The sequence below is a fragment of the Triticum dicoccoides genome, chromosome 3A, assembly GCF_002162155.2.
Source record: "Triticum dicoccoides isolate Atlit2015 ecotype Zavitan chromosome 3A, WEW_v2.0, whole genome shotgun sequence".
Classification (NCBI taxonomy): domain Eukaryota; kingdom Viridiplantae; phylum Streptophyta; class Magnoliopsida; order Poales; family Poaceae; genus Triticum; species Triticum dicoccoides.
The window spans coordinates 122,398,160-122,409,836 of NC_041384.1; the positions used below are offsets into that span (position 1 = coordinate 122,398,160).

Here is an 11,677-nt window from a genome sequence, read left to right on the forward strand (position 1 = left end):
GTGGTGGGAGGTCCGATGGCGGGGTATTTAAGGAGGGGGCTGCTTGGGGGAGGGGCAAGCGGCGCGGGGAGGCGGAGTCCCGGCCGGACTCGGGGTCGGGGCGGCGGCGGCCTCCCGGTCTCCTGGAGGGAGACGGCGGCGCGGGGAGGCGGAGTCCCGGCCGGACTCGGGGTCGGGGCGGCGGCGGCCTCCCGGTCTCCTGGAGGGAGACGGCGGCGCGGGGCTAGCGGGCCGGCTCGGCTAGGCTTCGGCCCAGTCGGGCGCTGAGAGATTTTTTTATTTTTTAATAATAATTTTGCCGGAACTTAAATAAATCCTAGAAAATAAAATAAAAATCTAAAAATACCAAAACAATTTTTCACCGTCTAAATAGAGATATTTAGAACGAGATGAACATTTTCTTGGCCCTCAATGCAATTTTGAAAAACGTGCAATTTTTTTCTAATGCAAATAAACTGGCAATAAAATTTGAATAAAATAAAATATTTGATTTTAATATTTTTCCTCCAATATTTCAATTATTTTGGAGAAGTCATATTATCTCTTCTCATATATTTTAATTTGAAATATTTTTGGAGAGAAAAATAATTAAAACCAAAATCCTCGTTTCAATATTTGATAAAATTCAAATATGAAAGCAATGAGATCCCCAACCCTCTCCGAGGGTCCTTGGATTGCTTAGAATTTTAAGGATCGCGAAACGAAATGCAGTAAAATATGATATGCATGGATGATCTATGTATAACAATCCAAATTGAAAATTTTGGAATGTTATAGGTTAGGTGGACAGTGGTATCCCCAGCCCATCAGAGGTCAAGCCTCGGTGCTCGCATTTATCATAAACGAGGCGTCTAAGGTGACTTCATAAAATCTCAAGATGATATGCCGGCTCAATCTCTCAGAGATACTCATAGAGATAAGATATGTGTGTGTACGTTCATAAAAATAAATGTATACGCGTTTACATGAGCGTTTGCATTTATACTGTGTTAAAAGAACACTACGCGTGAGAACGCGGCGAAAACAGAAAGGAATTGGCCGGGCCCGAGTCATTATGCAACACAATCGCTAGGCAAAACACGAATCGCAGCCTACCAAAAATTATGTCAGCCGAATGAGTTTTAGCACAACCGTTCTAATTAGCAAAGTCAGAAGACATGAGTTCGAAAAGAATGGAATTAAACACATAACAAACTCTACTGCTATGATTTTTCCAAATTCAAGACACTTTTTTTCCAAATTAACTAATTGCAGTTAGGGATTACATACATCACATCACTCCTTTCTTATTCAGAGCTAAGGACACGAGACGACCCATCATAACCATAACGCAAAGACTACAGTAGTACGGAACTATTCGGGCCCACTTCTGTTCCCATTACAGTTTACACCAGGCCCCTTCGTGGCCGTTATCCCGGCCGACAGGCGTCAACGTCGGCGCGTCCCGGCGCACGACGCCACATCATGGTCGAAAAGCACGTCGTAGCCGACGCTGGTCACGTTCCTCAAGTAGCAGCCGCCGTTGCTGGCGCCGTAGTTGTACACCTGGTGCATCCGCCACGACGCGCCGGCCACCTGGTCGTCCCGGAGCACCACCTCCGCCTCCGCCACCTGCTCGTTCCGCAGCGTGCTCGTCCCCGCCCCGCCGCCGCCCGCGCGCGACTCCACGAACCCGATCTCCACGCGCCGCTTCAGCCGCTGCGAGGAGGTGCCGCTGCCGTCGCCGCCCTGGAAGATGTAGAGCGGGAAGCTCTGGTGCACCTGCTGCGCGTACGCGCCGCCGCCAACGTCGGCGTGGGCGTCGGTGGTCTGGTTGATCACCTGCGAGCTGCCCTTGCTGCTCACCACGTTCGAGTTCGCGAAGCTGAGCCGCTGGGCGAACGTGGTGGTGATGTTGCCGCGCGACGAGCTTACCCACCCCGTGGCCGAGATGTTGCGGCTCGCCGTCGCGCGGTACTCCCCGTCGATGCCGTCCACGGAGTGCGAGGTGATGCTCCCCGACAGCTTGGGCGCGTCGTAGGAGATGAGGCCGCCGGTGGTCGTGGAGCCCTTGGGGTCGAGCCAGAGGTGGAGGTTGCCGTTCACGTACCACGAGTTCTGCGCGTTGGTCACCGCGAACCCGACCTCGTGCTCCTTGCTGTCCAGCAGCTTGCCCAAGAACGGCGTGAGCTCGATGTCGTACGTGGGCAGGTTGAACGAGCCAATGCTGGTGATGGGGCGCCAGATGAGGGGGTTGATGCCGCCGGTGTAGATCACCGGGAACGGCCACACGGCACCGACGACGTCGCCGTCGAGCAGCACGGTGACCTCGCGGAACGGCCCGTTCTGGTCCGGCGTGTTCATGTACCAGAACTCGTCGGAGTAGTGGGACGAGACGTAGACCTCGAGCACCGCGCGGTACGCGTTGGCCGGCACGGCGACGCGCGTGGACTCGACGTCGGTCTTGTTCTGGACCACGAACCAGAGCCCGTCGTCGACAGGCAGGCTCCTCGAGACGGGGAGGATCAGGTCGGCGGGCGTCGGCGCCGCCTCCGTCAGCTGGGCCTTGCGCCGGAAGTAGAGGTGGAGCGTGAGGTTGGCGTAGTAGACGCCGTTGTAGGTGTCGTCGATGAGGTTGCCGAGGTAGACCGCGAGCGTGGAGTTGCCGGCGGCGAGGAGGGAGGCGTACTTGGTGACGTCCTTGTGCACGGACCAGGTGACGCCGCCCGGGCGCGGCTCGGCGGTGCTGCCGCGCAGGAGCTCCGCGCCGCCGAGCCAGACGCCGAAGATGCGATCGTACTGGACGCCGTGGCAGTCGGCGCGCCACTCGAGGACGGCGAGGGAGACGTCCCCCGCGCCGCCCAGGCAGGAGGGCGGCGAGTAGGCGGCGGTGACCGGCGGCTTGTTGAGCGTTAGCGCGAAGGACTGGGAGAGGAGGAGCGTGGAGCAGGGCCCCGAGCTCCCCCGCGGCCGGTGCAGCGGCCGGTTGACCTCGAAGAAGGTGGTCTTGGCCTTGGCGAGGTGGCGAGCCGGCAGCGCCGCCTCGACCGCGGCAACGTCCTCGGCCGAGAGGCGGGCGTGGTGCGGCCTGGCGACGGCGGAGTGCAAGTGGGCGAGCAGAGTGAAGAAGCAGAGGAAGAGGAGGCGGGGAGCAGAGGAGGTAGGCATGGTGCTGGTGCCGGTGCCGGTGCGTGCACGGTTGTGTCCTCGTGAAGGCTGGGGATTTAAGGGACCAACATCCCTCATGAGATGGCTGGGAAATACTACGTATTATACTACCACAATAATTTAAAGAGTCAATTACACCACAGGTGTCTAAACTTGCCACAAAAAGTCAGTTTAGTGCTGAAACTTGTGGCATACGTCGATCTGGTTACAAAACTTGGCTTGATCGTTCATATACGGTCAGAATCACGTTTGGATACGAATAGAGGGCTGATTGGGATCGCCAGCGTGGCGACGGGCCCATTGTCAGTGCCTGCAAGGCGCGGGCAGAGGCGTGTGGCCTGGGTGTTTGCAGAAAACCCCCTGGAAGCTTTATTTTTATCACGAAAAAGCCCATGCACAGGCGGGAGAGGTTTGGCCTGTTAGTTATATGGCCCCGCATATGGCTGAATCAGTTTACCCAAACCCTCCCTCATCGACTCCCTCGCCTCGTGCTCTCCTCCTATGTCTCTCCTCTTGATCGTTTGCAGGTCACGGCGGCGTTGATCGGAGCGACGGCATTGATCGGCGGCGTCGATGACGATGGAGCCCCGTCGGCGAGATCCCGGGGAACCAGCCCCTGTATATGGTGAGCATGCCCTCTATCTCTCTCTCTGTCCGCCACCTCTTTCTCCCCTGTTTATGTTAGGGTTTTAGTCAATGTGCTCGAATCGGTGAAAACCTTTAATTGGCCTTGATTTCGTCAGTGGATGCTTGCTAGATGCCCTGACGTAAGAAGCCCCCTTTCCATTCATCCGTAATGTGGGCTGTTTATAGGATTTCTCGCAGGTCCAAACGGGCTATGTTTTCGTGATCTGAAATATTCAGATATCTGTGAATAATTAACCCCCCGCGTAGAAGATTATTAGAACATGTTTGCTCCAGTGAAACCATTGGATGTGGTACAGCAGCTTGTATTTTTGATGAAATTGTACTTAACTGAATTTCGACACTTGCTAACTGAACCTTGGACAGTTGATAACTGAATATTTGGACAACAGTAGATATTTGAAAGTTAGGAATTTTGAGTAGTTTGTTTGCTGTTTTTTCAGTAAGCAGTGTTAACTACAAATCCAGTAGTTAGATCCATTATTTGTGACTGGACATGACAGAATCGTAATGGAATTTGACATTAATGTTAAATGAAGATGTGCATTCTCAACTGAATTTATTTTGGTTGTGTGAACTATAGATCCCTGCTTTTTTTCTTTGCACTCGATTGCAGATGCATGCTATTTTTGGCACTATGAAGTGAACATGTTAGCTGTTTTAAGCATAATTAATTGAAGATGTGTATAGTTTACTGAATGTTTTTGCATTCTCTGCATTGTAGGTGATTTTGATGGGCGGTTCACGGTTGAAATTCATCACAGAGGATTTTTCTGTGGAGCTGACAACAACAGAAGCTACATTGACTATGAAGTTGACTGGTTTGATCACTGTGACTCTGACACTTGGTCCATACTGTGGATTGAAGACTTTGTGAAGCAGCTGGGCTATGATAGAGAAACAGGGCAGCATGTTGTATACTGGTGTCAGTCTGGTAGGACAGTTAAAGAAGGAATGAGAGAGATGACTTGTGATGCTGATAGCCTTGCAATGATAGCAGCTAGTACATTCCACAAGAATCTGTTGCTGCTCATAGACCATGGAGAGACACCGAGCAACCTTCTTAGAGATGATGTTCCAGTTGATGGACTGCCTGAGTTGCCAAAGGTCGTAACCCCAACAAAAGATGGCAAGGGCAAAGAACAAGCTAGCTCAGCTGAAGAGAGAAGTGACTCAACTAAAAGGAGAACAAGGAGATTGTTTACTAAAGCAACATATTCAGGATGTGCTTCTGAAGAAACGGAGGAAGAAGATGAAAATGGTGCAGCAGGTTCAGACACAGATGAGGAATTCTATGAAAGTGACTATGATATTATGGACGGGTATGATGATCTGTTTGAGGAACATGTTGACAAAGAGGTGGATGATCATAGAGAGAAGGTTTACACATGTGACTATGAAACAGAGCTAGCTGAAGATGCTCTAGATGATCCAACCATAATGTTATCCAAAGAACAGAGGGACAAGCTCAAGTACAACTTCAAGGCTTTTAATCCAGAAACTGATTTGAATGCCCCTGTATTCAGATTAGGTATGGTGTTTGGTACTGTTGAGGAGCTCAGGCATGCTATTACCTCTTACAGCATCAGAAATAGGGTTCCAATCAAAAAGACCAGAAACACATCAACTACAGTAGAAGCAGCTGGGAGTGGTTTTTGGCTAGCCTAAAGGATGACCTCAACATATGCAACACCTCTCCATACACAATAATGAGTGATAAGCAAAAGGTATGTGCAACACCTTATATTTTTTTTTACCTTATTGCTTGCTATAATATAGTGTAGTTAGATTTAATGGATACTTGCATTGTTTATGTGTTCTCCAGGGTCTTATAGCTGCAGTTGCAAAGGTGTGGCCAGATGCTGAACACAGATTTTGTGTCAGGCATATGTATCAGAATTTCCATAAGCTTCACAAGGGGGAACAACTAAAGAATAATCTATGGGCTATTGCAAGAGCCACTAACAATCCAACATACAAAAAAGCAATGGAGAAGATGAAGGCGGACAGTGTGCATGCATACAAATGGGTTGAGAAATGGCCACCAAGAACATGGATTAAAGCTTTTTTTAATCCTTTTCCAAAGTGTGACATCCTGCTCAATAATATGTCTGAAGTATTTAATAGGTACACATTTCTTGGCTGTGCTTTTCTGAACTGTTAAATGCACTAAAATGTTAAATGAAATGAACTAACAAGTTTTTTCATTTGAAATGACAGCTGGATTTTGCCATCCAGAGAACTTCCTATTTTCTCCATGGTGGACAACATAAATAGCAAGATAACAGCAAGGTTGTACAACAAGCAGAAGGAAGTTGCACAAGATAGGAAATGGAGTATGAGATTGTGCCCAAAAATTCAGAAAAAGTTGGACAAGTACACTGATTGGGCTGCAAACTGCATGGTCTTTGGAGCTGGTCAGAAAGTTTTCAAGGTTGTTTCAATGAACCACTCCTACATAGTGGACTTGGAAATGGAAACCTGTGACTGCAAGAGATGGGACCTGTCCGGCATCCCATGTCACCATGCTATTGCTTGTGCTAGAAATGAGAGAATTGATCCTGGAAGCCTGGTGCATGAGTGCTATTCAGTAGAGACATACAAAAAGGCTTATGCTTTCAATGTAAAACCTGTGAGGGACCAGGAACATTGGACTAAGATGTATGGCATTGATGTACATCCACCTGTGTACACTAAAGTAATGGGCAGACCAAGGAGGAACAGAAAAAAAGATCCAGAAGAGAAGTTGATGAAAGAAGGAGGGAAGAAGCTGACAAAGCATGGTGTAACCATGCACTGCTCTCTTTGTGGAAGTGCAGGTCACAACAAGAAAGGGCATAAGAAGTGGGAGGAGACCAACAGAGATGCACCGCAACCTACAAATGTTGCATATGATGAAGAAGAGGAGTACGATGATCCTACAATCATTTCTGTAAGATGTAACATGTTGACCAACTCAATTTACTGCTCATATACACTTGGCAACATATACTGACAAGTTGTTTCTGCTTTCTTTAGAACATTATGCCACACACAGTACATGCACACATGGATCCAAGTCAAACCCCAGGGTCCATGGTTTATCTCATGCAGCAAATGGTAACCTTCTGTTGACCATGTTAATTTTTTTGGTTTCTGAATTTTTGTCTAATTGTGCATTTTGGTCCATCAGGAGAGGAGAGCATACATTCCAAGCATGGATCATGGACCTCTTCCAGAATCTACATTTGTTGCACAAGCAAGAAATGACATACCCCCTCCCAGGGTTACAACTGCTATGTCAAGAGGCAGGGTTAGAAGAAGAGGAATCACTGAAGACATACCAGAAGATGTACCACAGTCGAGCAACCAAGCAGCTACAGCTTCAAGAGGAAGAAAGAGAAGAGCTGCTGGAGCTGGTGGAGCAGTTGGCAGGGTAGGCAGAGGATCTGTAGGAGCAGTAGGCAGGGGAGGAAGAGGTTCTGGAGGAGCACACAACAAGGGAGGCATGGGAGCTAGGGGATTAGCCGGCGGAGCAGACGGAGGATATGTACAACAGTCAAGCAACCAAGCAGCTGGAACAAGAGCAGGGGAAGCATATACTGGACCAGGTGCTGGGTTCTGGAACCTTATGTTTGGACCAAATTCCGATAGTTCTTATGTGCAAGCAGAAGAGGAGCCAGTGACACAAAATGCACCAGAAGAAGACTGGACTGGTGATTTCCAAAGCTTATAGGTCACAATGCCAAGTGACTTAGTTCATGAGTGAATTAGATACAAGTGCAAGTTTATGTATGAACTTTCGTCATAAGACATGCCATAAGACTATTTTCCCTTTTGTTTATGCTGTAATGTGAGGATTTGAACAAGTGTTTCGCTGCTCTCTTTAAGACAAAAATGCAGTACTAATGATGCTCTGCTGCAATGAAGTTTCAAATTGTCCTGTCAAAAACTGCTATTTTTTCTTTACTGTGTTACTAACAAAAACTGCACTTTCTGATATTTTGATGTCAAAACTGCATATGCAAATCTGCAGGACAAACTGATGCTTATGCATTTCTCTGAATTCATACTGACAAAAACTGCATACACAAATTGTTTTCCTCTGTTTTAGTTGTATGATTCTAAAGCACAAATACTGATTCATCGAATGGTAATATAGAATTCTAAAGCACAAGCCACAAAATACTTTGAAATTCAGCAAAGAGTCGATACAAATTTTCAACACTGCCAAATGACCTACTACACTGGAATGACAACATCACTTCTTGTCGGCCATAGCAAACATGATTGCAACTAACTCAAAGTACATGAACACAGCAAGCATAATCATCCTATCTCTAGCTAGATTGTAACTGATCTTTGTGCATCCTTCCAATCATCTTCTTCTCCGGTCCGCGCTTCTCCTTCTCAGCTTCAATCTGACCATCTTTTTGCATTATCTTCTTCTCCAACACCTCATTCTTGTTAGCAAGTTCAGCAATGATAGTCCTTTCCCTCCCCTCCCATGGCTTGTCAATCCAATTGAAATAACCACATGTCCTAGCATCCTGTAGAGGCACACATTGCAGACTATTAAGTACATACGCACATTAATTTGGTCATGACAAAACGACAACCAGTGATGTAACATCAGTGGAGAGGGATTTACCTGATGCTTGCCCTAGTACACGACCGAGGTAATCTTGGCCCAGGGTTCGTCTTCCTCCTCCATCCACCATCCTGGTTATGCCGGTCCCTCCCATCTAGAAACAGGGGCGGATAGGTCCGAGATGTGAGAGAGAAGAACAGTCAGAGGTCTAAGAGAGGGGTACTGAAAGAAGAAATGCGTGAGCTAAACGCCGCCGCCACCGCCGCTGTGCCACTGGGCCGCTGCACCGCTGTGGCGCCGCCGTCGCCGTTGTGCCTCTGTTGGGCCGCTGTGTGCCGCCGCCGCTGATGTGCCTCCGCTGGGCTGCTGTGCGCCGCCCTCACTGCGCCGCTAGGCCGCTGCGCCACTGTGGCGCCGCCGTCGCCGCTGTGCGCCGCCGCGCTGTGCCGCTGTGGAGCTGCCGCCGCTGGCGTGCAGCTGCTCTGCTGAACCAAGGGAAGAGCCGCCACTCTGCTATGAAATTGGGGATTGTGGGTTAGTGATTTTAGACATACAAAATTCAGATCGTGGGGTTATATGTGGTCGTGTGGCTTTTTCATGATAAAAATAAAGCTTCCAGGGGTTTTTTTGCAAACACCCAGGCCACACGCCTCTGGCCGCGCCTTACAGGCACTGACAATGGGCCCGTCGCCACGCTGGCGATCCCAGTCAGCCCTCTATTCGTATCCAAACGTGACTATGACCGTATATGAACGATCAAGCCAAGTTTTGTAACTAGATCAATGTATGCCACAAGTTTCAGCACTAAACTGACTTTTTATGCCAAGTTTAGACACCTGTGATGTAATTGACTCTAATTTAAAGGACAAAGAGTACAACAGTATCTATCTTGTCGTATAAACAATGTATTCTGGGAATGAATTGAATATTCGGCTTTGTGGGTGCCGTATAACGGCAAACCGAAGTGGCGAGTAGGTGGAGGAATTATGAGGCTTTTGGAGGGCTCGAACTGTCCACTAGCAGCGCGAAATAACCCGGAGAAATAGAGAGTGCGACAGTCGCATAACCCGGAGGGGCCAAAAACAGCTGGAAACAAATAACTTTAATTCCAGCTCCAAGTTCCACTAGAACGGAACAATGAGTCAGCAACAGTGGAGCACGCAGATAATCATTCTCTGAGAAAAAGATCTCCATGGATAACTTGTGGTGGATGAATAACGTTGCGTTTGCGTGTTAGTTTATTGGAAAAACGGCCTCCGCTCCATGCTGCGGGAAGGGAAGGACCACGCGCGATGGTTTTCGTGGTTATCAGTACTGTCGGCCGCACCTAATCACAAACAAATGTAGGTGGAATCCAGGCGCACATCGCCATCAACTCCCACGTAGGAGTCAGCAGTACACGACTGGTAGCTGGTACTGCCGCCCGTATTATGTGCTCATGAATTTGATAGTCGTGGTGCGTACGTACGTACGTATGTATTTAGATTGAGGTAAATACATCGAAAGTTATAGAATTTGCACGTGACGGTCAGTTTGATGCACAAACTTATAAAATACGTGATTCTAATCATCAAATTTGCGCGAGCGTGCAAATACGTTCATATTTCGCGTACGCATGTGTCTCCGCTGCCTGAGTGGCATGTGAGCATGGCCAGGGCCCGCTGGCAGCCACTGTGACCCTGCGTGCATGATAGATTTGCATAAAATCCCTAAACTTTTTTCTATTTATGTAAGGAGCCCCTCAAATAAATGAAAAACAAATGGGACGAGTGTGTTTCTAACCCAGACCAGCTTGCTAGCAGCCTCGCACGCACTGCCATCAGACCAATGATGATTCATATTCAATTCGCACGACTATTTAATATCCTTCAACAAGGACCAAATAATTAACGACGGAATATATAACCCAAAAAAGGTAGCTCTGCGTTTCTATCCTGTGACCTCATGGCCGCTCGTGCCTGAGCTAACAAACCATCTAAGGCGACCCAGTATCATATACGGATAAACATTCTTTATGTTGCCATCTCTTTTGTTCTATGTAAGAAAAGAGATTCTGATGTTTGTGGCATTTAAAAAAATCAATGGACGTGAAATTTTAAAACTTGTATAAACATTATAAAAATATTTCCACATAATTAGAAACACGTATGTTGCATTCTGAAATTTCACGCATTTTAGAAAAATGTTTGTGACACTAAAAATATATACAATCGACAAAAATGTTCTTGTAGTTTAAAAAGAAATCCGTACCATCCAAAAAAACTCACTCACCCCTGAAACGGTCAAAGTTTCATAAATTCTATCAGACAAATCAATAATTTTTTTGTTTGAATTCGAATAATTATAAATTATAAAATCTGCATAAAAGGAAATATAGTGCAGGTGAATGTACATAAATTCTTTTGGAAAAATCAATGATTTTTTTGTCTGAATTTGAATAATTTTAAATTTAAGAATCCAGATAAAAGAAAATATAGTGCATAATGAATGTACATAAATTTTCAGAAAAATCAACTTAATTTTGTTTGAATTTGATAAATTTGAATTTAAAAATCTAGATAAAAGAAAACATAGTGCAGAATGAACATGCGCAAATTCTTTCGGACAAATCAATGAAGTTTTGTATGAATTCAAAAAAAATAAATTTGAAAATATAGATAGATGAAAATATTGGTCAGAATGAACGTATGTAAATTTCCCGGACAAACCAATGATTTTTTAATGGATTGAAAAAATTAGCCCACCCTTGTTTAAAAAGTAAATTTATCCCATTTAAGGCATCAACTGTCGTCTTGTCTGGTGGTTACCCTGGCTCTTGTCTATTTTATAAAAAACTATCTTTTTTAGAATTATAAAATGCATCTTTCGTTGCTAAAAAGAGTGCATTTTTTAGGGAAACAGCTGCTATATTTATCCAAAGTTTGGATAAATATTAAAAATGCAGCCTTTTTTTCTGGGTGGAGAAAGAGTGCATCTTTAATATGTATTTTTATCCTGATATATATCTTAGTAGTTCACTATTAGGCATGAAGCATTGTCAGGTGTGGTGGTTAGGACACCCACGGTAGTGCATCAGGTCACCGGGTCTAACTCTCACCCGTTCTATTTTTCCTGCCTATTTTTATTACACTGTACAGTGATGAGTGGAACCCAGTGAACGACCAGATAAAAAATCCAAGGGTCTTCCTGAAAAAAAATCACATGCACCGCTATCAGCCACTGACGACGGGCCCTTGCCACACTGGTGTGCCATGCAGGCAGCGGATACGTTTGTGTACGTGAAATGTGACTGTATTTGCACGTCGACGCAAGCTT

The 11,677-nt window shown here is 46.5% G+C and overlaps 1 protein-coding gene across 1 annotated transcript; it reads right to left on the reverse strand.

Moving 5' to 3' along the window:
• Window positions 1-1,208: 1,208 nt before the first annotated feature.
• LOC119267513 (peptide-N4-(N-acetyl-beta-glucosaminyl)asparagine amidase A-like) lies at window positions 1,209-3,248 on the reverse strand. The gene has a single exon (XM_037548901.1). It carries the CDS (start codon window positions 3,223-3,225, stop codon window positions 1,429-1,431), a length of 1,797 nt encoding a protein of 598 aa, XP_037404798.1. The 5' UTR covers window positions 3,226-3,248; the 3' UTR covers window positions 1,209-1,428.
• Between the last annotated feature and the right edge of the window lie 8,429 nt (window positions 3,249-11,677).